The 23,359-nt window shown below is 45.9% G+C and overlaps 1 protein-coding gene across 2 annotated transcripts in view; it reads right to left on the bottom strand.

Annotated features, from left to right (window-relative positions):
- Positions 1-4,672: 4,672 nt before the first annotated feature.
- The window catches only part of NRROS (negative regulator of reactive oxygen species), a 35,195-nt gene continuing 16,508 nt past the window's right edge, over positions 4,673-23,359 (bottom strand). For both annotated transcript variants that reach the window (XM_049775955.1, XM_049775956.1), the window contains exons 2-3: positions 9,814-9,934; positions 4,673-6,686 (exon numbers count right to left, since the gene is read on the bottom strand). In XM_049775955.1, coding sequence (XP_049631912.1) covers positions 4,704-6,686; positions 9,814-9,921 — 2,091 coding nt within the window. In that variant the 5' untranslated portion in view covers positions 9,922-9,934 and the 3' untranslated portion in view covers positions 4,673-4,703. The remainder of the gene's footprint in view (positions 6,687-9,813; positions 9,935-23,359) is intronic.

Here is a 23,359-nt window from a genome sequence, read left to right as displayed (position 1 = left end):
CAGAGCCATAGTACTGCAGGTAGAGCATTTGCCTTACATGGGCTAACCTGGGTTCCATTCCTGGCATCCGTGCCAGGAGTGAGTTCTGAGTGAAGAGCCAAGACTAACCCCTTAGCATCGCCAGGTGTGGCACCCAAAGCAAACAAACAAACAAACAAACAAAAGAGAAATAGTGTTTCCGGAGGGAGCTAGAGGGATAACACACTGGCTAGGGTGTTTGCCTTGCATGAGGTTAAGCCAGGTTTGATCCCTGACATGCTCCAGAAGATTCCTTGATCCTGCCAGGAGTAACCACTGAACATCACGACTGTAACCCTAAAACTGAAAAACAAAACAAAGCAAGATAAAGGTTTCTGAATCTCCTGATACAATGCCTCCTGCCACAGAGTTCCCTCTTCCTGTCCATTTCTCAGCTTGGTTCTTATAAAACTTCCAAGAATTGGGAATGGGTAATAAAACTCACCTCCCAAAGGGTGTTGGAATCTTAGGGATAGGAGAGGGGTCATATGATTATGGGTGTTTTCTGTTTGATTGCTTCGGGGGGGGGGCAATTGAGTAATTTTGGGGATTATTTTTTGGTTATATTTTAGATGAATTCAGGGATCACTCCTGGTGGTACTGGGGGACCATTTACAGTGCTGGGGATTGAACCTGGGTTGGTCATGTGCCAGACCAGTGTTTTACCTGTTGTATTATATATATAATTTTGGCCTATATATATATTTTTTTTAATTTTTATTTTATTTTTTTTTTTTTTGGTTTTTTTTTTTTTTTGGGCCACACCCTGTGACGCTCAGGGGTTACTCCTGGCTATGCGCTCAGAAGTTGCTCCTGGCTTCTTGGGGGACCATATGGGACGCCGGGGGATCGAACCGCGGTCCGTCCTAGGCTAGCGCAGGCAAGGCAGGCACCTTACCTCCAGCGCCACCGCCCGGCCCCAATTTTTATTTTTTTATTTAAACACCTTGATTACATACATGATTGTTTTTGGGTTTCAGTCATGTAAAGAACACCACCCATCACCAGTGCAACATTCCCATCACCAATGTCCAAGTCTCCCTCCTACCCACTTTTTTTTTTTTTTTTTCTGAAGAGGGGTGTAAACCAATAGGACACACTAATCTGGGTACTTCTAGTCTCCAATTTGCTAGTCTTCTTTGACCAGCCCCCATGCTGCTTATTCCAAACAGAATTCATCTTCCACATAAGAAACTAAGGATGATGGGAACTAGAGCAATAGTACGGGGGGGGGGGGGGTGCGGGGGGGGGAGGGGTAGAGCACTTGCCTTGTATGATCTGTTCCCCATATGCTCCCCTGAGCACAGTAAAGGAATAATTCCTGAATGCAGAGCCAGGAATTACCCTTAAGCATTGCATTGCTGGCTGTGGCTCAAAAAGAAAGAAAAGAAAAGAAAAAATATATATAAAAAAGAAAAGAAAGAAAAGAAAAGGAAAAGAAAGAAAGAGGGGCCGGAGAGATAGCACAGCAGCATTTGCCTTGCAAGCAGCTGACCCAGAACCTAAGGTGGTTGGTTTGAATCCCGGTGTCCCATATGGTCCCCTGTGCCTGCCAGGAGCTATTTCTGAGCAGATAGCCAGAAGTAACCCCTGAGCATCACCAGTTGTGGCCCAAAAACCAAAAAAAAAAAAAGAAAAGAAAAGAAAAGAAAGAAAGAAAGAAGAGAGAAAGAAAGAAGAGAGAAAGAAAGAAAGAAGGAAGGAAGAGAGAGAAAGAAGAAAGAAAGAAAGAAAGAAAGAAAGAAAGAAGAAAAAGAAAAGAAAGAAAGAAAAGAAAAGAGAAAGAAAGAAAGAAAGAAAGAAAGAAAGAAAGAAAGAAAGAAAGAAGGAAGGAAGGAAGGAAAGAATGAGGAGTCAGAGAGATAACATGAAGGTGAGGCGTTTGCCTTATGCAGAAGGTCATTGGTTCGAATCCTGGCATCCCATATGGTCCCCCGAGCCTGCCAGGAGCGATTTCTGAGCATAGAGCCAGTGTCTTTCCAGGTCCCTGCACTTTGACAATTTAATCAGCAGAGGAAATATGCCAGGGCAGTAGACACTGTTTTATTTCTTTATTTTGCTTCCTTCCCTCCTGTTTGTTGCCATCGTTCTGATGACAGAGATAGCACACATTTAAGGAGGGGCTCCCAGGGTGCTGCATTTGTTTAGTTGTGGTGCTTGTACACCTTCTGGTGGTCACTGAGATGCTCATACATATTCCTACCAGGGATCACACCCCTGCTGTGTTCTAAAGATATTCAAACAATCTCTCGTTGTAGTACTTACACACACACTAGCTATGGTGTGCTGGAAATTACAGACTCTGTGTGATAATGGAAATCCCAAACAGCAGATCTGCCAAGACTGGGGGCTGGAGTGATAGCACAGCCATAGGGTGTTTGCATTACATCTGGCTGACCCAGAATAGACCTGGGTTCGATCCCTGATGTCCCATATGGTTCCCCCTAGCCAGGAGCGATTTCTGAGCGCATAGCCAGAAGTAACCCCTGAGCGTCACCAGGTGTGGCCCCCCAAAAAAACCAAACCAAACCAAACCAACAAACAAAAGAACTGCCAAGACTTTGCTCTGTAGACCTGAGTAGCACCAGGATAAAATTTGTGGCCTCACATTTGCAAAGCAGGTGCTTCCATCACTGACTCATCGCCAGAGGCCCTCGCAGAATTCACTTGTGCTCAACTTTCCTCAGAGCAAGGATTGTGCATAGTGTTCAGGTCCCCTACATGAATAAATTCAGGACTCAATTGTTGCTCTCTTTGAACTTTTCCATGAACAGTTATATTTTCCTGCCAGAGACTCTAGGTCAATGCGAAGTCACATTCTTTAAAGGCAGGAGGCCTGGATTTGCCTGCCACCAAACACCACTAGGAATAGCACTCTAAACATCCCCTGTGTGGCCAAAAACAAACAAAAAATTCTAGCATTCAGATATGGAACCAAGACAGAACCTTGCTACAGGCCCATTCTGGCTGAAGTGACAGGACAACGCCACCAGGAGAGAGCTAGTTTCAGGTGCCTGGGTTCTACACTGACATTCCTTTCTTTGATGAAATTCCAGGACACACTAACTCTAACTACTCACAGGACATATTCCTGAAGATTTATTCCCTGAAGGATATCACTAAATTGCCTCTTTTTCTCACCAGCTCCACCAAGGGAAGGACATTAAAAAATAAACTAAGCAACAAAGAAAACCCCTGAAGTGGAGAGTTCTGCTTATTGACAACCTAGCAATGACTCTTAGTCAAAGCTGATACATAGGAGAGACAGTACAAAGATTGCACTGGCTGGTGCCAGTTTGATCCTCGGTACTACAAATGGTACCTTGGGTTCCACCAGACATGTAATCCCTGAACACAGAGCCAGAAGTAACCCCTAAGCACTGTTGGGTGGATTCCCCACTCTCCCCATCCCCGCAAACAAAAACAAACAAAAACGCTGAAACAGTTTGGAGGTAAAATCAAATCTATGATTAGCTTCCCAAAGCAGTTCAGAGTTTGCTGCATCCTGACTCTGAGTACATAGCTGCTTCTTTAAGACAATTCTTTTTTTTTGTTGTTGTTGTTTGTTTTTGTTTTTGGGTCACACCTGGCAGCGCTCAGGGGTTACTCCTGACTCTATGCTCAGAAATTGCTCCTGGCAGGCTCGGGGGACCATATGGGATGCTGGGATTCGAACCACTGACCTTCTGCATGCAAAGCAAACGCCTTACCTCCATGCTATCTCTCTGGCTCCTCTTTAAGACAATTCTGCAGTTGCCCGTGTCCTCACTCAGGGTGACACTTTCATTTGCTTTGGGACCCTCATCTCTCTATCTCCTTCTAGAGAAGTCTTTGTTCTCTTCTTATAGTGCCTTTCTTTTCTTTTCTTTCTTTTTTTTTTTTTTTTGTTGGTTTTTTGGTTTTGGGCCACACCCGGCGGTGCTCAGGGGTTACTCCTGGCTGTCTGCTCAGAAATAGCTCCTGGCAGGCTCGGGGGACCATATGGGACACTGGGATTCGAACCAACCACCTTTGGTCCTGGATCGGCTGCTAGTAAGGGAAACACCGCTGTGCTATCTCTCCGGGCCCCTATAGTGCCTTTCTTAATAAAAACTGCTTACTTCACACACACACACACACACACACACACACACACACACACACACACACAATCTAAGTGAAGTCACCAAAGACCATTTTTGAGCAAAAAAACCAAACCCACAAACTGCATTTGATTGTTTAAATATTTATAAGACACATTAAAAAATTGTTGTGACACATTGCTTAATAAATATTTTATCAGGTGGATGAGGAGGCATCATCAGAATGGAGGAAGAGCTGGGGAAACTGAGAGATAAAAGGTTTTGGGATTTTTATTTGGTTTTAAGGCCACACTGCCAGTATTCAAGGGTTACTCCTGCCTCTGCGCTCAGAAATCGCTCCTGGTAAGCTCGGGGGTCCGTATGGGATGCTGGGGATCAACCCCAGGTTGGTCTGGGGTGGGCCACATACAAAGTAAATGCTCTACCTGCTGTGCTATCACTCTGGCTCCAGAGATGAAAAGGTTTTAAACTTTAATTTAAACCTTCATTCCTGGGCTTCAGGCCTTGGAAAGTGGCAGAGACTACACTTCCCCCACTTTTTTGGCATGTGGAAGATCACTCTTCCCTGCTCAAAGTCTTCTTCTGAAGGTGGTCCCAGCCCACTCAGTATATGGAGGACCAGTGACAGCGGCTCTTGACGACCTGCAGCAGAGGCTTCTTGAAAGTGAGGAAGATGATGGTGCAGGCCACCAGCAGGGTGAGGCAACTGGGAAGGATGAGAACGAGGTAGAGCAGGCCCACGTCCACATGCTCCCACTTGCAGTCCTGAGGGAGGCCGTCAGCTGGCAGCTCTCTCAGGCGAATGATCTTGGAGGAGAGGTTGCATGTGACCATGGCCCCATCGGTGATGATATGCAGGTGCTCCAGGACCCCCCAGCCCTCCACCCCACAACAGTCATACGGATTCTGGCTGAGGTAGAGGGTTCGAAGACTTCTCAGCAGGGGCTCCAGCTCTGCTCTCTGGGGAAGGGCCGTGAGTGAGTTTCTGCGTAGGTCCAGGGTCTGCAGCGCTAGGCTGACCCCAAACATGGGGAAACTGGTCAGCGCATTTCCTGAGAGATCCAAGGCCCTCAGGTTCTCAAATCCTGAGAAGTCTAACTCTTTGAAGCCAGGGCTAAGACCCACGTCCCTAAGAGACAAAACTTGAAGAGTGGGGGCAACATGGTGCAGAAAGGCGACACTTCCATTCAAAACGCCCCTGTTGCCGGACAGGTCTAAGTGGGTGAGGGAGGTGCCCTGGAAAGTGCAGTCCTGCAGTGCTCCCAACCCGCAGCCCTCCAGTGAGAGGCTCTGGAGAGATGTCACATTGCGGAAATCCACGCAAGTGGGGGGTCCCTCAGGACCTGAGCTAGCTGGCTTTGGTGGAGTAGGACAGAGTGAAATCTGATTGTGGCTCATGTCAACTGTAGTGATGTTACTGGCGTCTGCGAAGAGGCCAGAGGGGACCCCCAGGAGCTGGTTGGAGCTCAGGTTGAAGGAGCGGAGGCTCCTCAGGCAGCTGGGGAGTCCGGGCACCCAGTGCAACTCGGACAGCTGGTTCTGGCTCAGGTCCAGCTCGGTGAGGCCGCCTGGGGGCTCATGCTCACGGATGTGGAGGCTCCGCAGGCAGTTCTGGTTGAGGTTCAGGTGGGCCAGGACGGGCATCTTCTTCAGGAAGCCACCTGGCAGGTACTGGAACTGGTTTTGACTCAGATCCAAGAAGCGGAGGTCGGCGAGGTCGCTGAAGGCAAACTCTTCCCAGAGGCTGACGGTGGTGACGTTGGTGACATTGCCGTCCACCAGGAGGAACTGGGCCACCATCTCCTGCGGCGACGAGGCGTTGTAGAGGTCCCGGTAGAAGCCCATGCTGTTGTCCCGCAGGAGCAGGGTGTGCAGCTTGCTGGACTGCGGCAGCAGCGGGAAGAAGAGCAGCTGGTTGTGCGACAGATCCAGGGTCTCCAGCTCGAAGGCAGCCTCGGACGAGGAGGCCAGGAACCACTCTAGGGCGTTGTGGCTGACGTTGAGGAGGCGCAGCTGCGTCAGGCCGAAGTCCACCAGGCACGGCAGGTTGTTGTAGGCCAGGTTGAGGCGCCTCAGCAAGGGCAGGCCGTCGAAGGCGCCGCCCTCGATCTCGAAGATGTAGTTTCTCTGCAGGTCCAGCTCCTGGAGGCGCCGCAGGCCCACGAAGGCCGTCTCGTCCAGCCGCATGATGGTGTTGCGCGCCAGGGACAGGGACTCCAGGGATGAGAGGTTCTGGAGCAAAAGGGCTGCCGTGTCCTCCGTCAGGGCGTTCCCCGACAAGTCCAGCCGCCGCAGGTCTTGCAGGCCGCGCAGGGCGGCCGCCGTCTCCCGGGGACTCTCCCAGAGCGCGTTGTCCGACAGCACCAGGCTGTGCAACCGGGCCTGCTCCTGGAAGGCCCCGCGGGCCAGGCGCCCCAGATTGCAGCGGTGCAAGCTGAGGTGCTGCAGGCGCGGGTAGGGCCGCAGGGAATGGTTCCACAGCGTCCTCAGCGGGTTGGCGTCCAGGAGGAGAGTGTGCGAGGCCGGTGGGAGAGAGCTGGGCACCGCTGCCAGGTTCTGCGCGCGGCAGTCAGCCGCCCCGTCCACCTAGGCCCAAAACACACTGGTGAGTGGGGAGGAGGCCTTAGACGTAGAGGTCCATTTGGTGGATCGCTGCCTGCAACTGTGGGGCGTGCCCTGGAGGACCTTTCCTGGGAAGTGTGTGCCCCCCCCTTGGCATGGTGGGCACCTGCCTATGTGGCTGGCCCCACAGCTTCCTTACTTCTTTCCCAGTCACTTCCAGCTGACCTGCTTGCTACACAGCCAGCGGTGCTGGGGCAGCTTCATTTCACCCAAAGGACTCATTCCGGGAGGCCACACTATGTTCTGGATGAATGTGGTCAGGTCAAAAGCGCTTAGCACATCACCGCCCGGAATTATACCGAGAAATCTCGGCAAAGAACCAATGCACAGGAGCCTATGTTTGAATGCCCAATTCTGTGCTTTCACTCAATGTCATTCTACCATGACTGTGCTGAGTAAAGGAAGCAGGAGGCACTGGGCAAGGTGATATAACCACAATAACAGCACAGGCTTCAGGATAGTGAACTCAGTTGAGTGATTCACTAGAGGTGGCAGAAACCATCATCAGAGGATCCTAATGAGGCATGCAGGAAAAAGGTTTCATTCTGTGATAAGGCTGAAAGCAGTGGTATTCCTCACCACAGGGTCATCAGAAGGGCCAGGTCAATGAATGCCTCGTTTGAAATGGGACAAAAATCCTGACAGAGAAGAACATAGGCAGGCTTGAACTCTAGCCTGTTACTCAACTCTGTCACCTATTTTGTTTTGTTTTGTTTTTGTTTGTTTTGGGGCCACACCCAGTGATGCTCAGGGGTTACTCCTAGCTATGTACTCAGAAATCGCTCCTGGCTTGGGGTCCCATATGGGACGCCAGGGGATCGAACCATGGTCCATCCTAGGCTAGTGTGTTCAAGGCAGGAGCTTTACTGCTTGCGCCACTGCTCCAGCCCCAGCTCTGTCACTTATTTCTGCCATGCAGTGACCCTTGAGACAATTATTTTATCTCTTAGAGAATCAAACTTCCAGGCCAGAGAGATAGTACAGTGAGTAAGGTGTTATTGCCTTGCATGTGGCCAACTCAGAATCGGTCCTGATGTTGCTCAGAGGACCATGCTGTTCTGGGAACAGAACCCAGGACTCCTGCATGCAAAGTATGTGCTCAGCCCTTTGAGCAATGGGCCCTGGCCTGAGGATATTTTTAGTGGGATTTGTTTATAATCAGGGACAATATGGTGATTTTTCTGACACAAAAGTGAATCTCGCCATGCAGAAACAAAGTATGTTTCTGTTTGAATAAGTATGGGTCTCCTTGCACAGGGCCTCTCTGGAGAAGGCTGTGGTTGGCCCTGTTTCTCTGCAGCTTCTGCAGTAGTGAAGGTCACATAGCTGCCATTCCCTATGCACTCTGAAATGCTACCAAAGAACTATAAGGCCATCAGGGTCCAAGAAAACCCACTGTATCACCACATCATAGGATGAATGCAACAAGAGGAAGTGGACTTCATCCTCTCAGCTCTGCTAGAGGAAACCCACCCTCCTGGCTGCCTAATTCCTGTTTATCGAGTTAGAGGAGGCATCTGGCCTTAACCCTACAAGATTTTCAAAGAATTCACACTACCTCTCCTTTTTCTATGCCTGGTATCTGGGACTAGCTCATAACAAGTCAATATTTGACTGCTTCATAAGGGGATGGAGGAAGCATATACAAATAACAACAATAAAAAAAAGATCAAATAGGGCGATAGCACAGAGGTAGGGAGTTTGCCTTGCATGCAGCTGACCCAGGATGGACCTTGGTTCGAACCTAGGCATCCATATGGTCCCCCAAAGCCAGAAGTGATTTCTGAGTGCAGAGTCAGGAGTAATCTCTGAGCATCACTGGGTGTGGCCCCCCAAAATAAATAAATAAAAAGATCAAATACACAGCATATACAAGCTTATTTGATCATTGTAACAAGCCAGTGTCATGGTATATTGGTTGACATTATGCTTTTTTTCCCATTGGCATTATTCTTTTCTCCATATTTTGTAGATGAGGAAACGGAAGCACATAGTGCCCGCCTGCCCCCTGCAATGTCAGCAGCAAGAACAGATGGATTTGGTTACTAGCATCTGTTCTGACTCATAAATCCTACCCTCTACTGGAGTAAACTCCAGCATCGTGGTTAGAGGTTACTGAAAGTGGTTAAGAACCTTGGCCAGCTGGGTTTTTAAGATTCATCAGCTTGAAGAACACATTTTTTTATTTAAAAAAAAAAAAAGTATTAATCCTGACATTCAATTTGTCTCTCCATTGCTGGATATATGAGGCCTCAAGGCAAACTTCTATTATGAAGTGCATGCTTCTTTTATAGACATTTTATATCATTAGTGAGAAGCAAAAGATAACGTTTGTGAAAATGTGCTCAATTGTGCTGAATTGAGAGTCTTAGAGTAATCATAAGAAATCTGGCTCCTAAATTGAAGCGTGGCTGAGACTATGGCCCTCTGCCCGAGCAGTGTGGCCCAGGTTGTGGCCCTAAGAGCAGCATAGACGTCTTGGGCAGCAGCGCGGCTGTTTAAGCATTTGCTCTCACTCTCATCTGCTCTCAACATTCTGTGGCAGGGTTTCTCCAGCTTAATATTCCTCAACCTGAGATTCTGATAAGTTAGTGGAGCTCAAGCAGCTTGAATTTTAACAAGGTATTCTGGGGGTCGGACTTATATATAGCACAGCGGTAGGACATTTGCCTTGCACGTGGCCAATCCGTGACAGACCTGAGTTTGATCTCCAGCATCCCATATGGTTCCACCAGCCTGCCAGAGGTGATTTCTGGGTAACCCCTGTGTGCTGCCAGGTGTGGCCAAAAAACAAAACAAAATGAAAAAAACCAAGGTATTTTGTTCCAGGTGGTGAACCAAGGCAAGGCCCTATTTCTGGGTCAGGCTATCTTTAGCAGCCATGAAGAAGGGGTGTAGTGGGGAGGAACAGGGAGGCAAAGACTGCCTGTTTTTTTTCCAGACATCATCTTAACTAATGACTAAAAGCCTCTTGCACAGAACACTTGAGAGATTCATTCATTTCCAACACTCCTGATATGTCAACTTTCTAAACAAACTGAACCGTGTCGGGATACAAGCAGACAATCAGGAGTACCCACAGAAAACTCACCAACTTGCAGCCCCCCTGGGATGCTGCTGCAGCCATTCCGTTTCCAATCCTCCATTCCAAAGCCAAGAAGTGCAAACCCAGGCAGAGCCAGAGGGGCAGTAGCTCCATCTCAAGTGCAGCACTGTGGAGAGAAGGCAAAGTGGAACTGGGTAAGGCCAAGAGCACTGCTGTGTGTGTTCTACAGAAAGAGCCAGTCCCCAGTTAGTCTAGTTGCAGGGGCCCACAGTTACCAGGAGGTGAAAACCCACAGATTATTCAAATATCTCAATTTAGCCAACACTTTCAATCTTTCAACGTAACTGTCAGCAAGAACTCATTTTCGTTTTGCCTTGACCATTGGATGGGCAGGTGGTTGAACGGTAAAACTGTTAAGAGTCTAACAACAGAAGAGAGAAGCAACAGACTTGAAGAACCTGATCTCAGGTCACCAGACTTTCCCTAGATTTTGTAATTCTGTTGAAGTTTTTCTCCAAAAGTTCAAATATACATGGTGACATGGCCTGAGTGTACTAAACATTTGTAGCATAAATAAACAAGAGAATTGTGAGCTGGGTTTGAAATATATTAATTCCAGTCTCTGGTCCCACAGAGCTACTAATTGTTCTGTTGACATGAAGCATTTAGGAAAGAGAAGATTTCATTCATTAAGTCATTGGAATAGAGAGAGCCCTTTGGAAAAATCATGTTAATGATCTGACTGGACGAACGGGTGAGGGGAACAAGGGAAGTCAAAAAGCAATCTTTATTTATTTATTTATTTATTTATTTATTTATTTATTTATTTATTTTGGGTCACAACCGACAGCACTCAGGGGTTACTCCTGCCTCTATACTCAGAAATTACTCCTGGCAGGCTCGGGGGACCATATGGGACGTCCGGATTTGAACCACCGTCCTTCTGCATGAAAGGCAAACTCCTTACCTCCATGCTATCTCTCTGGCCTGAAAAAGCAATCTTTAGATATATAAAGGATTATTCATAAAGTAATTAGTCCTTCTGGCTGGCCAAGGAACACAGAATGGGAACCATGAGAAGATTTAAATGATATCTATTTTAATAGAATTGTTTGTTTGCTTTGGAGCCACACCAGGAGTGATTCCTGGCAGTGCTCAGGTGGGCCATATGCAATGCCAGGACCAAATTGGGTTCAGCTACATGCAAGACAAGAACTTTACCTTTATCTCTGTGATCCCACTTTTAAGACAGAAACAAAAAGGAAATATATCTTTCACCATCACATTTTTACAGGTGACATACAAAGACCTGAGAAAATGATGGTTTATTTAAGGCTCAAATTGGCTTGGTGGAGTTTCAAATTAGAACACTAGTATGGGGGCCAGAGAGATAGCATGAGGGTAAGGCGTTTGCCTCACATGCAGGAGGATGGTGGTTCGAATTCCGACATCCCATATGATCCCCTGAGCCTGCCAGGAGTAATTTCTAAGCGTAGAGCCAGGAGTAACCCCTGAGTGCTGCCGGGTGTGACCCCCCCCAAAAAAAAACCCAAAAACAAAAATTACACCTTTTTGGGGGGCCGGAGAGATAGCATGGAGATAAGGCATTTGCCTTGCATGCAGAAGGACGGTGGTTCAAATCCCGGCATCCTAGATGGTCCCCCGTGCCTGCTAGGAGCAATTTTTTTGTTTGTTTTGTTTTTGGGTCACACCCAGCAGCATTCAGGGGTTACTCCTGGCTCTATGCTCAGAAATCTCTCCTGGCAGGCTCAGGGGACCATATGGGATGCTGAGATTTGAACCACCAACCTTCTGCATGCAAGACAAACGCTTTACGTCCATGCTATCTCTCCAGCCCTGCCAGGAACGATTTCTGAGCAGAGAGCCAGGAGTAACCCCTGAGTGCTGCCGGGTGTGACCTAAAAACCAAAAAAAAAAAAAAAGAACATTAGTCAGGAGCCAGAATGATAGCACAGTGGGTAGGGCGTTTGCTTTGCATGCAGCCAACACCGATTTAATCCTGGTATCCCATAGGGTTCCCTGAGCCTCCAAGGGGTGATTTCTGAGCGCAGAGTCAGGAGTAACCCCTGAGTGCCGCTGGGTGTGGACCAAAAGCAAGCAAACAAAGAACCAATCTACTCACCATATAGACTTTACAATTCTACATAAAGAAATAACATTTTAAAGAAAAATGGAGCCAAAGTGATAGTATAGTGGGTAGGTTGTTTGCCTTGAGCATGGCCAATCTGAGTTTTATCCCCAGCACTCTTATGGTACTCACTCTGTGCCTGCCAGTAGTGATCCCTCAGCACAGACACCAACACAGAGCACCACACCCAATGATGCTCAGAGTCACTGCTGGCTCCGTGCTCAGAAATTATTCCTGACAGGCTTGAGGGACCATAAGTATACCAGGAATTGAACCCAGGTCAGCCACATGTAAGGCAAGCACCCTATACGCTGTGCTATTGCTCCAGCTTCCTGAGCAATTCTTATTAACTGAGTTCAACTTCAAAATTATGTTATAAGCAAAAATCAATAAAATGAAACTGATTTAAGTTATCCAACTGTAAAGGGTTATTACTATTCTATATATAGTCTAATGATACTCTTGTATTATATCTATTATTGCTAAAAGTAAAGCAACATTGGTTATTAATAGCCAACTTAAGTAGGCATATAGCTAAAAGAAAAGTGAAAATTCAATATAAAGATTAAAATATTAGGTAAACTTAAACTATCTTAAATTCAAATTGTTAATGGGAATTTCCATACAGGCAATATTTTTCTTTTATTTTCCATATATTGGAATGAGGAAAGAAGTCTTTAGAATTGCATACACAATTGAATTTTGTATTTTCTTTTAGTTAAAAAAATTTTTTTATGGGGCCAGAGAAATAACACAGCAGTAGGGCATTTGCCTTGCACGCAGCTGCCCAGGACAAACCTGGGTTTGATCCCCAGCATCCCATATGGTCCCTTGAGCCAGGATTGACTTCTGAGTGCGTAGCCAGGAGTATCCCTGAACATTACCAGGCGGGCCCAAACAAACAAACAAAAATTTTAGTCACTATAATATTTCTCTGGCTCCTAAAATTTTTGTTTGTTTGCATGTTACCAACTTGGATTCCCTTCCTGGTACCTAGAACTCAGTATGTTCCCTGGAGCTTCACCAGGAGTTAATCCTGAATACAGAGCCAGAAGTAATCCCTGAGCACTGCCAGAGCTAAAATAATTTTTAACCTCTCCAGCAGTATACAAAGGTCACTTGGATCACATGCCTGGGGAGAGGGCCATACAAGCAAGGGATCAAACTCAAGGCCTCTACATGCAAGGCATGGGCTCCAGTTCTTTGAGCTATCCCTTCAACTCCTTTATGGGGGGGTTAGATGGATGATTTGGGCTTCACTTGACAGTGATCAGGGACTATTCTTGGCTCTGTGCTCAGGAATGACCCTTCCCTGATTGGTGGATCATGCAAGGCAAGATTTTAATCTCTGTACTATCTTTCCAGTCTCCTTTTTTTTTTAAAAAAAAAAAAAACAAACCAGCCTAAGTCAGAGAGATAATACAGTGAGTAAGAAGCTTGACTTGCATGTAACTGACCCTAGACCTATCCTTGGCACCCTGCCAGAAGTGATCCCTCAGTGCAGGGCCAGGAATAAGGCCTCAGTAAGCTGGGAGTGTCCACAAAATAAAAAAATAAGTAAAAAAAAAATGTGACGCTTTTTTAAAAAAGTTTTCTTTTTTAATATGACACCTTAATTCACACAAAATATACACTCTGCCTAGGGGCTGGATCAATAGCGTAGTGGTAAGGTGTTTGCCTTGCATGCAATCAACCATATAGGACAGGGGTCTCAAACTCAATTTACCTGGGGGCAGCAGGAGGCAAAGTTGGGGTGAGGCAGGGCTGCATAAGGGATTTCACAAAAGAAAAGTCCTCAAACGTCATTATTAACAGTTTTAATTATTTCTTCTGAACATGAATAGAACAATGAGTGAAGATCATGAACAGTTCTTCTGAACATGGCATCTTTTGCCTATTCCTTGCTGCCAGAGACTTGACAGTGCTTCTTCTCACAAATCTGAACCACATTTGGTTTTAGAGAAGAAGCAGTTGAGACCCTCAGTATGGCTTGAAGATGATCATCATTAAGTCTAGACCTGTATTTTGACTTAATGAAGTTCAATGTGGAGAATAACTTTTCACATAAATATGTGCTCCCAAAAAGGCACATGGTGTGCTTGAACATTCAGAAAAGCTCAGGGAAGCTGGGGGGCAATTCTCTCAAAATTTGCCCATGCATGTCTGCTTTTCCTCTAATCTTCCTGAACTTGGCTCTGAGATCATAGTTGTATTGCAGGTCAATGAGCTCCATTTGAAGCACAGGAGGGGCATCTTGCACATCAAAGGAAAAGGGGTCCACAAAAATTTGGAAAGTGGCTCTGTGCTTTTTGAAGTCTGCAAATCTGTGATCAAATTCCTTCTCTAGCTTTAAAATAGCATCAACGTATTTCTCACCACTGAATGGTGTGCCTGCATCCACAAGTTCCTTGCATGCTGGGAAATGGCAAAGGTTTGTCTGAGAGAACTGGGATTTCCATAACACAAGTCTTGTGGAGAATGCTTTCGCGTTGTCATAGGCAGCACTGATAAGCTGCCCCAGGCCTTGTAACATCTTGTTTAGTACATTCAGCTGATGTGTGATGTCAACAAGAAAAGCTAAGTCGGGGCCGGCAAGGTGGCGTTAGAGGTAAGGTGTCTGCCTTGCAAGCGCTAGCCAAGGAAGGACCGCGGTTCGATCCCCCAGCGTCCCATATGGTCCCGCCAAGCCAGGGGCGATTTCTGAGCGCTTAGCCAGAAGTAACCCCTGAGCATCAAACAGGTGTGACCAAAAAAAAAAAAAAAAAGAAAAAAAAAAAAAGACAAGCTAAGTCCATAAGCCATTTGTGATCACTCAACTCAGAAACAGCATTCCCATCCTTCTCCATGAAGGCTTTCACTTCTTCTCTCAACTCAATCTTTTCAGGACATTTCCCCTGCTAAGCCAATGTACCTTGGTGAAATAGAGCACATCTCCGTATTCTGACTCCATTTCCTCTAAAAAAGCACGGAACCTTCTGTGTTTTAAGCCCTTGGATCTGATTTGGTTGATGCATTTCACAACAACAGATATCACATTGTCACACGATAGGCTTTTACTGCAAAGGGCCCGCTGATGGATAATGCAATGAAGAGCAATGGCCTTCTCTACACCCTCCTCTTCAAGTTTTTTTTGAACAAGTGCCACCAGTCCATTTTTCCTCCCTGTCATCGATGGCGCTCCATTGGTTATTATTCCAACAAACCTCTTCCATGGCAAACCTGCATTCTCAATGGCATCACACAGATGCCGAAATAGCTCATTAGCGGTGGTCTGGCCATGCACTGGAATTATTGTGAGCAGCTCCTCTGTCAATTCAAAATTGCAATCAACATCACGGACATAAATTGTGAGCTGCGCAGTGTCTATTATATCTGTGCCCTCGTCAAGAGCAACTGAGTAGGCATCAAAACATTTGGCTTTCTCACACAGTTGATGAGAAATGTCACTTGACATGTCAGAAATGTGCTCTGGGGCCGGGAAGGTGGCGCTGGAGATAAGGTGTCTGCCTTGCAAGCGCTACCAAGGAACGGACCGCGGTTCGATCCCCCGGCGTCCCATATGGTCCCCCCAAGCCAGGGGCGATTTCTGAGCACATAGCCAGGAGTAACCCCTGAGCGTCAAACGGGTGTGGCCCAAAAACCAAAAAAAAAAAAAAAAAGAAATGTGCTCTGCCACAGTGTTGGCAGAAAGGCTGATTTTGCTAAACTGACCTTTCTTTTCCGGACAGATAATACTTGTAGCCTGTAACATGCATTTTTTAACAAACTCTCCTTCTGTGAATGGTTTCCCTGCCTTAGCAATCATCTCACTAACCATTTAACTAGCTTCGACTGATGCAACATTCTCTTTGGTTGCTTTCTTGAAGAAATCTTGTTGCCTCATTAGACATGCTTTAAGACTGGCAACCCACTTGGCTCTCTCATTTTCTTGATATTTTGCACATTCCTCAGCATGTTTAGTTGAATAATGGCGTTTCAAGTTGTATTCCTTGTGCGCTGCAACTTTCTCTGAGCAAATAAGACATGTGGGGATGCCCCTGTGCTCAACAAAGAAATACTGCATCTTCCACTTTTCCTGAAATTGTCTGTGCTTGTCATCAATCTTTCTCTTCGCTGCAGGCTTTAATGAAGTCATGATGAAGGTATGACAAAATCTAATTCTGTAACAAACTTCTCTCCCTTAGGCCTCCGATAATGCAAGGGACAGCGGACAGGAGCAGTGGAAATGAGGTCTGCGCTAGGCGCAAAGTATTCGCGATTATTCGCTTACCGAATATTTGCAATAAAAAAATCGCATTAGTAAGAAAAAAGTCGCAAAAAATCGCATTAAACATTTGCATACCCCGAACGGAACTGCTTGGGGTATGCAAATGTTTAATGCGATTTTTTTTTTTTTTTTGGTTTTTGGGCCACACCCGGCGGTGCTCAGGGGTTACTCCTGGCTGTCTGCTCAGAAATAGCTCCTGGCAGGCACAGGGGACCATATGGGACACCGGGATTCGAACCAGCCACCTTTAGTCCTGGATCGGCTGCTTGCAAGGCAAACGCCGCTTTGCTATCTCTCCAGGCCCACTAATGCGATTTTTATTGTGATTATTCGGTAAGCGAATAATCGCGAATACTACGATATTTGAAGGCCGGCCACGGGCCACAAAATGTTGTACGGAGGGCCGCAAACAGCCCGCAGGCCGCGAGTTTGAGACCCCTGATATAGGATGTTGGACAGCGGTTGGAATCCCAGGATCCCATATGGTCCCCTGAGCCTGCCAGGGGTGATTTCCTAGTACAGAGCCAGGAGTAACCTGAGCGCCGCCGGGTGTGATCCCCCCTAAAAATAATACACTCTGCCTATAACAGAATTAAATTGTAAGTCACTAAAATTAAAACACTATAAAAGGGATGACTGAAACTCAATCATGAACAACTTTATAACTGTATATCTCACAGTGATTAAATATATACAATATATATATATATATATATATATATATATTGTAATTTTGGGGTTACACCAGGAGTTATTCCTGGCTTTGTGCTAGAAATCGCTCCTGGCATGGGGAACCATATGGGATGCTGGGCTTCGAATCACCATCCATCTTGAATAGGCTTCGTGAAAGGTAAACACCCTACCATGTGCTATCTCTCCGGCCCCAATAAATAATTTATTTTTAAAATACATGGGTTTTCAAATACCTAGAAATTAGATAATATAATTTATTTGTCCTATGGATAAAAGAGAAAAAAAGTTTCTTCAAAAAGCAAGGAACTCACCAGTAGACACATGAAAAAGTGCTCAGCATCACTTTTTCATTAGGGAAATCAAAATCAAGACAACAATGAGATAACATCTTATTCCAGTGAGAATGGTACATATCAAAAAATAGTAGGAGCAGGGGCTGAAGCGGTGGCGCTAGAGGTAAGGCATGCGTTAGCCTAGGACTGACCAAGGTTTGATCCCCCAGCATCCCATATGGTTCCCTCAAGCCAGGAGCGATTTCTGAGCACATAGCCAGGAGTAACCCCTGAGTGTCAACAAGTGTGGCTCAAAATACCAAAAATAAATAAATAAATAAATAATAATAATAGTAGGAGCAATCTGTGCTGGTGGGATTGTGGTGAGAAAGTAATCTCCTCTAGTGCTAGTGGGAATGTTTTCTGGTCAACCCCTATGAAAAATAGTATGTAAAGACCTCAATGAACTTAGAATCAAGCTATGATAAAACCCTGCAATTCAACTTCTGAGTATCTACCACCAGAATTAAAAAAATTTCTTTCAAAAGGGCATATGTGGGCCCGGAGAGATAGCACTGTGGCGTTTGCCTTGCAAGCAGCCAATCCAGGACCAAAGGTGGTTGGTTCGAATCCCGATGTCCCATATGGTCCCCCGTGCCTGCCAGGAGTTATTTCTGAGCAGACAGCCAGGAGTCACCCCTGAGCAATGCCGGGTGTGGCCCAAAAACCAAAAAAAAAAAAAAAAAAAAAAAAAGGGCATAGGCACACTATTATTTATTGGTGCACATAGAACAATAGCTATGAAATGGAATCAACCTAGGTGTCCAACCACAGATAGATAAATTATGAAGATGTGGTGAATATATGCACAATGCAGCTGAAAAGAACCATGGAATCATGCTATTGCTGCAATTTGGTTGGAACTGGAAGGTTCTTGTTGAGTAAAGTAAGGCAGAAGAAGAGAAATAAACACAAGATGATCTCACTTATCTGTGGTCAGGATGAGAAAATGTAATGTAGCAAAGGGAGGATTCCTAGATCACCCTTGATCTTAGGGAGGAGCAAGATAGAGAAGGAAAGAAATCAAGGTGAGAAGGAAAATAAGAAAGGAAAATTATGGGGAATGAGGGTTAGGACTTTGATTATAGTGGCGATGCGGGAGAGTGGTATAGCTATACATCCAAAGCACAGATCCAACAACACTGAAAATATGAGATCTAAGTTGCAACCAAACTTTGTAATGTGTTTGGCAAGGTGGTAGGCAATGGGTGAGAGTTGGGGAGAATAGGGGGGACTAGAGGATGATGGAGTATGGGAACACTGGTGATGAGAGTTGACACTGTGCCCCAAGGAGTAAGTATTCTTTTTTCTTTTTTCTTTTTTTGGTTTTTGGGCCACACCCGGTGACGCTTAGGGGTTATTCCTGGCAATGTGCTCAGAAATCGCTCCTGGCTTGGGGTACCACATGGGACACCAGGAATCAAACCTGGATCAGCTGTCTGGATCAGCCGTTTGCAAGGAAAACATCCTACTGCTGTGCTACCACTCTGGCCCCGAGGAGTAAGTTTATTTTTGTTGTTGTTTTTTTTGTGTCACACCTGGCAGTGCTCAAGGATTCCTCCTAGCTCTATGCTCAGAAATCGCTCCTGGCAGGCTCAGGGGATCATATGGGATGCCAGGATTCGAACCACCGATCTTCTGCAATGCAAGGCAAACGCCTTACCTCCATGCTATCTCTCCGGCCTCAGGAGTAATGTTTGTCTTTTTTTTTTTTTTTTTTTTGGGTTTTTGGGTCACACCTGGCAGTGCTCAAGGGTTATTCCTGGCTCCAGGCTCAGAAATTGCTCCTGGCAGGCACGGGGGACCATATGGGACTCCGGGATTCGAACCAATGACCTCCTGCATGAAAGTCAAACGCCTTACCTCCATGCTATCTCTCCGGCCCCGTAATGTTTGTCTTTTTCCCCAGATAGCTCAACTGTTTGCTAGGGGTAACAAATTTTTCCACAGGGATTTGCTTTAGGGTCTGTTACTTAGTGATAGCCAATATGGCTGATGGCACCAGCACTGCCATAAGCAAGGTTGAGAGAGGCGAGCAAGATGGTGCTTGCCAGCAACTGCCACCCTGGATATATAGTTTGGAATCTCTTGGTCCAGAAATGGAAGTGCAGAATCACACACTGTGATCCTTCTCTGCAGAATAAGGCTTTGTACTTCAAACAACTCTCTGCTAGCAGCATTTTGCCCTGCAGTAGGGTTGCTTCCTTGGAGAGGAGTCTCTGACTCCAACCCAGCTGGGTGTTCTTATTTATTTGTTTTTTGTTATGTCTCTTGCTCTGAAAACTTTGATTATGGAGATTTCAATAATCTGTGTTTTATTGCTGAGAGAGATGGAAAATAGAAGCTTTGCTCTTTAGCTATCATTGGCTCCTGCATAGTCCTTGCATAACTCTCTTCTGCAGAGCCCCCAATTCTGTATCTTTCTGAACCAGGTCAAGGGCCTGCTCCTTGCATTTTCCCTTGTTCTCTCCTTGAGTTCACCCAAGAAGCCCACACTGTCCACTCTCCAGTCCTGCCTCGCCAGCTGTACCAGCATCACTCCACCTACTTCAGTGACCCAAAATCTTCCTGCCTGACGCATGTAGGTCATCTTGGGCCCCTTCCTCTTTTCTTTTCTTCGAATAAGTTTACACATTTTCAGGGCTAATTTTAACTTCCTGGTCTGATTTGAATACTAACTAGAAAAAACAGACTCACAGAAAAGCTAAGTGAAACCAGGTAAATCAACTTTAACCTTCATTTCATGCAGGCCAGCTTTTCCTGCCACAGAGGGAACCTCTAATTCTGAACTCATCAGTATTGGGGAGACACTAAGAATTCCCTTCACAGGCCCTCCTTCTGCTTCTGCATCTGGCAGGAATTATTGCCTTATGGTACATATGGAGACAGATGGCAAAGACAAAGCCTGGGTTCCTGCACTTAGGATCCTTCAAGCATTTGGGCACATAGACACACACATAGACACACACACACACACACACACACACACACACACACACACACACACACACACACACCTTTGGATCACTGTTCCCTGAGAAAAGGTAGCCAAATTATAAGATGCCATCTGATGATGAGATAAAGAACAGACAACCTTTTAATTAAATAATCTTTTCCCGGGGCCAAAAAGATAGCATGGAGGTAAGGCATTTGCCTCTCATCCAGAAGGTCTATGGTTCAAATCCTGGCATCCCATATGGTCCCCTGAGCCCGCCAGGAGCAATTTCTGAGCATAGAGCCAGGAGTAACCCCTGAGCACTGCCGAGTGTGACCCAAAAACCAAAAAAAAGGGGGGGGGCAGAGAGGTAGCACTAGAGGTAAGGTGTCTGCCTTGCAAGTGCTAGCCAAGGAAGGACCGCGATTTGATTCCCCGGCGTCCCATATGGTTCCCCCCAAACCACGGGCAATTCCTGAGCGCTTAGCCTGTAATAACCCCTGAGCATCAAATGGGTGTGGCCTAAAACCCCCCAAAAAATCTTTTCCCATGCATTATTTGGAACATGCATATACTTAAAAAAATGGGTTAATTATCTAATATCCAAAACACAACCAATTGGTAAACACTTACAGGTATTTCTGGTTTTTTTGTTTTTGTTTTTGGGCCACACCTGGCGATGCTCAGGGGTTACTCCTGGCTGTCTGCTCAGAAATAGCTCCTGGCAGGCACAGGGGACCATATGGGACACCGGGATTCGAACCAACCACCTTTGGTCCTGGATCGGCTGCTTGCAAGGCAAACACCGCTGTGCTATCTCTCCGGGCCCAGGTATTTCTATATATGATAAGGTGTTCTTATACTTAAAGTCTGGACTAAGGCATAACTGTGTCCTGAGTTTTGGTTGGTTTGGTTCTCATTTTGTTTTTTTTTTAGGAGGTGCTGGATTTTTAATAATAACAGGTGCAGGGCTGGAAAGATAGCATGGAGGTAGGGTATTTGCCTTGCATGAACAAGGACAGTGTTTCGAATCCCGGCATCCCATATGTTCCCCTGAGCCTGCCAGGAGCGATTTCTGAGCATAGAGCCAGGAGTAACCCCTGAGCACTGCCTGGTGTGACCTCCCCCCTCAAAAAAAATCAGGTGCATCCTCAATGTCACCCCTCTCCTCCCTCTTTCACCTCCCTACCTCCTTTAAGTGTTACTACTGCAATAGCTGCTGCCAACTGCCAACTGGCAACCTTTCTGCTATAGGAGTTACTAGAGTTACACATTTATTAGTATGGTACTGAAGATTTTCTCCTCAAAATAATAAGATAGGCTCAAAAGGCTTTATAGGAAGAGGTCATGTAGAGAAAGTGAGTTGCTTTCAGAGGTCTGGGGTGAGAGAGGCAAATATTTTTAGGTGGAGGGGGCAGGGCATCCTTTCATGTAAAGCAGGCCCACAGGGGAGTCAAAATGTGTGATCAGGAGATTTGTGACTACAAAAAGCACAGGTGCTAGAGTGAGGGCCTGCAAAAGGGGAGGCCTCTGCTAATATGGAAGGACAAATTCCTTCAGGGATCCTGGGAGAAAGGGAAGGGCAGCTGGCCAGAAACCACAAAAAACCGATAATAAAGAACAGAAACCCTACTCTCTGGCCACTTCAAACAATTCCTATTACCAATAAGTATTTGAAAGCCTCAGGCAAGCAACTTTGGTCTCTCAGTCTCAGAAAAAGAAATTAGAGTGATGAGCCAAAGGTTGGGTGCATTATTGCATGTAAGAAGCACAGGTCTGATCTCCAGCACCACGTGGACTCCTGTAGCCCAGAAAGACCCTGTGCACAGAGCTGGAAGTAGCCTCTGAACACTACAGCATTTGGCCCCCAAAGAAATAAGCACACACAATTAGAGTCCTTAAACTTTGCTCTTGAAATCTAGCATCACTCAAGTTAAGAGCAGCTGCTGTTCTGAGCTTCCAGGTTTGTGTCGCCATTAACAGAGCCTCATCTTAGTCGTGCCCTTGGCAAAAAGGTCTGTCCTGAATCCAGCCTAGAAGAAACAAACAGGTAGCTTCAGGCTCTAAGACGTCCTACAAGACAACTGCCTTTGACTCTTCAAAAAACTTAACTTTTGGGCCCAGAGCAATAGCACAGAGGTAGACCATTTGCCTTGCAGAAGGCCAACCCAGGACGAACCTGAGTTCGATTTCTGGCATCCCATATGTTCCCCTGAGCCTGCTGGGGGCGATTTCTGAGCACAGAGCCGGGAGTCACCCCTGAGGGCCTCCAGTGTGGTCCAGAAACAACACACACACACACACACACACACACACACACACACACACACACACACACACACACACACACTTCAAGTTCCTAAAGTCAGAAGTGAGAGAGAGCGCACACACAGCTTGCCTTGCATTTGACCAGCTTGGTTTCATCCACACAGCAATTGAAATATAGTCCTCTGCTTGATTTGACTAAAAATATAGTGTGTACTTTGAGTGGATATTTTAATTCCTGAGCCTGCCAGGAGTGATTCCTGAGTGCAGAGCTTGGGGTGTGGCCAAAAAACAAAATTAAATACATCTTTAAAAAGAAAAAATTGAGACAACTCTGGAAATTTACATGTGTGCTGACTGATGTATTTTCAGATGTTATAAACAAATGATATCAAAGTATTGCAAACTTTTCAGATGTGAAAACTGTTAGCTAAAATTAATCGCTTCTGCATTTGGATTAAAAGAAAGAACTTAACATTTCTTTTTACATATCTTCTGTCCTGAAGAAGTCAGAATATATTTTGGAGCTTCTTCCTTGTTTAGACATAGATTTCAGATTTAGACAAGTTTGACATGCAAAGTATCTTCAATAAAGGAGAGTTCTACATTTGAAGTATGTCAGAAGAAATAAGCGTTTATCTTTTGGTGGGTTCTTGGAAATTCAACTTCCTGGTTGATCAAAGATTGCATTTCTATTTTGAAGTTCTGTGGTAGGAAATATTCTAGGTGTAAACAAAAGGCAATTCTTCAGATAAGAATTGAATGTTGGGCCCTGAGAGATAGCATAGCGGCGTTTGCCTTGCAAGCAGCCAATCCAGGACCAAAGGTGGTTGGTTCGAATCCCGGTGTCCCATATGGTCCCCTGTGCCTGCCAGGAGCTATTTCTGAGCAGATAGCCAGGAGTAACCCCTGAGCATCGCCGGGTGTGGCCCAAAAACCAAAAAAAAAAA

Source organism: Suncus etruscus, chromosome 6 (assembly GCF_024139225.1).
Source record: "Suncus etruscus isolate mSunEtr1 chromosome 6, mSunEtr1.pri.cur, whole genome shotgun sequence".
NCBI lineage: Eukaryota > Metazoa > Chordata > Mammalia > Eulipotyphla > Soricidae > Suncus > Suncus etruscus.
This window is presented reverse-complemented; position numbering and strand designations above follow the sequence as displayed.